At 39.0% G+C, this 2,500-nt stretch overlaps 1 protein-coding gene across 1 annotated transcript in view; it reads left to right on the forward strand.

Moving 5' to 3' along the window:
- baiap2l2a (BAR/IMD domain containing adaptor protein 2 like 2a) overlaps nucleotides 1–2,500 on the forward strand; it is a 13,431-nt gene that overhangs the window by 7,624 nt on the left and 3,307 nt on the right. Inside the window, exons 10-11 of the mRNA XM_031320704.2 lie at nucleotides 761–944; nucleotides 1,732–1,797. Coding sequence (XP_031176564.1) covers nucleotides 761–944; nucleotides 1,732–1,797 — 250 coding nt within the window. The remainder of the gene's footprint in view (nucleotides 1–760; nucleotides 945–1,731; nucleotides 1,798–2,500) is intronic.

Consider the following 2,500-nt stretch of genomic DNA (forward strand, 5'->3'; position numbering starts at 1 on the left):
TACTGAGACTGTGTTTGAAAAGAAATATAAAATGTCAACCTTTTAGCTATTCAAGTGCTCCAAACACCTAAAGGCGACACCATAAAAAGATTCTGATTTTACTTTGGAGCCACATATTACATGTTATGTTTATCCTAAAAGTATTTCTGTAATATTCATTGTCGTCTGTGTGTGCAGTCCATAATGCCTCCGCCTGCATATCAGTGCTCATTTTGCCTTCACTCTACCACCCGCTTTATCATTCTTTAAGCCTTTTATCTCTGTTTCTCTCTCTCTCTCTTGCCCAATTTTGCACATAACACACTTTTCACACCTCATTTGTACGTTCCTGTGCACAAAGTATGTCTAATTACTTGGCTTGCTTATCTAGAGTGAAAAAAAAGATAAAGTAACAAAGTATCTAAAACAGACAATAAACAATCTCTAGAATATTAAATAGCACGTCTCCACTTTTGCCCTTCTAAATCATTGCATGCAGCAGGCTTTTTGGCCCAAACAATGCCACCCTCTCTCTGTATAATTCAATGAATTGCACCCCTTGCCATCCAAGCAAAGATAATTATGCATAGAGTAAGATATTTAGTAGTCTGATAACCCTCTGAGTTGTGAATACCAGGGCAATAAATAAATCCTAGCCGCTTATATTTTTTAATTAATCATTTCACCAGAGATCCTTTTTTTGCAATTTCAGTTGCTTTATCATCTAACTTGCGCTTTAACAACAATATCTGCACCTGTGTTTCATTTCTCATCTCTCCAGCGCCGTCTCCCCAGGGAAGCATTTCTCGCTCTTCAGGAGGCCGATACATGAGGGCCAGGGCGGCCCACCAGCCTAGTGGCTCCAACCACTCCCTGCTGCCCTTCACCAGGGGAGAGATAATTACCGTTCTGGTCCAACAGCCCAGGAACGGCTGGTTGTTTGGACGTGTTGACAGCAGTTCACGGTGAGAGATGTATCCTCGCGAGGTGTGTGTGTGTGTTTCTGTGAATGTGGAGACGTCTGTCTGTCTTTCTTAACCACTGTCTATCTGTACCCACTGTAAATGTGTCTTGGCTGCTCAAGTACAATCTATAGTAGTCTACTTTGTTTGCTGCTGTACTCTCTGTTTCACACTGATACCCTTCAGTAGTTCTACTGACAAACATTTTTTTTTTACATTTAATGTTCTAGACAAAGGTGATAAATAAAGGAGCAACTATTTGTGATTAATAAATAAAAGTGTATAAGAAACAGTGAATACTGTTACTATGTGAGGAAATCAATGAAAATAAAATTAAAAGAATAACATATTAAAGGCTTAGTGAACAAACAGAAGCAATAGAAAACATTCATTAAAAAAAGACTAAGAGTCTACAGCAACGCTATAGCAGCTATGAGGCTGATCGGAATGCGGTTAGTTTATCAGGTATCTCATCATAAACCAAAGTATTGGACACACATACATATTTTGAACTGATGATGCTAGAAGAAAAGTTAGAGGATCACCAAAGTCATTTAGGATTCATCCTCTGGAGACAATCAATGTCGGTACAAAATGTTGTGTAGTTGTTGCGATATTTCAGTTTAGACCAAAGGGATGGATTGACCAGTCAGTATGGACATGGCAACAACTAGCAACAGCCCAATTCAATTGTGTTAAAAAGGGTATTCGGCTTTACAAATTCTATCAGATAGAGATGAACACATAATCCACTACCCTCACCTTTACTTTCTGGCTCTTTTGTTTTCAGTCAGGGATGGTTTCCAGCCACCTATGTAGAAGCAATGGATGATCCTCCAATGGCAACCAACTCTGGGTAAGCATCCAATAAAATTCATTCAACAAGTATGACTGTTAAATAACATGATATCATGCTAAAGTGCAGGCTGTTAAAGAAATGTATTGTCATAGCTGACTGGCTCTTATTATACAGTTCTGCAGCATGGCGAAAGAAGGGAAATATGGATGGAGAGACTTGCATAATGTTTGCCTTTCAAACCTGACACAGAGTATATTTTCCAGCTCCCCCAGGCTGTCCTTATTGTTTTATGGGCTCAACATTTAATAAAGAGGGTCAGCATGAAGCTCAGGCCTGGAATAATAACTATTTAAGATATTTGGGTGACCCATTGCTGTGAGGAAAACCAGTAAGAAGTTTAAACTAAAACTTTGCTCGGTCACTGTGGACACATGCCACAGCTAAATGCCTACAATGTGAATGTTAAAAGAAGAGTGTGGATCTTTTGAAGTGGGGTTGTATTTACTTATATTACTTATTACTTATAGTCAGTGTAAATGGCAGTACATGAAGGTTAGCACGCCTCCAGTTTGGAGAAGCAGACAGGAGTCCCAAAACAGAAGCTAAGCAATGTGCTGCTGTGTAAAAAACGTATCTTAGCAACCTTAAAGCTTTAGTGTGGAACTTTTTGATATTAATGAACGTCCGTTACATTCAAGCAATTGCCAAATGAGTTGATACAAAGCTAATTAAGACTATCAGCTCCACACAACTCTCTCTG

The sequence above is a fragment of the Sander lucioperca genome, chromosome 21 (assembly GCF_008315115.2).
Source record: "Sander lucioperca isolate FBNREF2018 chromosome 21, SLUC_FBN_1.2, whole genome shotgun sequence".
NCBI classification, from domain to species: Eukaryota; Metazoa; Chordata; class Actinopteri; order Perciformes; family Percidae; genus Sander; species Sander lucioperca.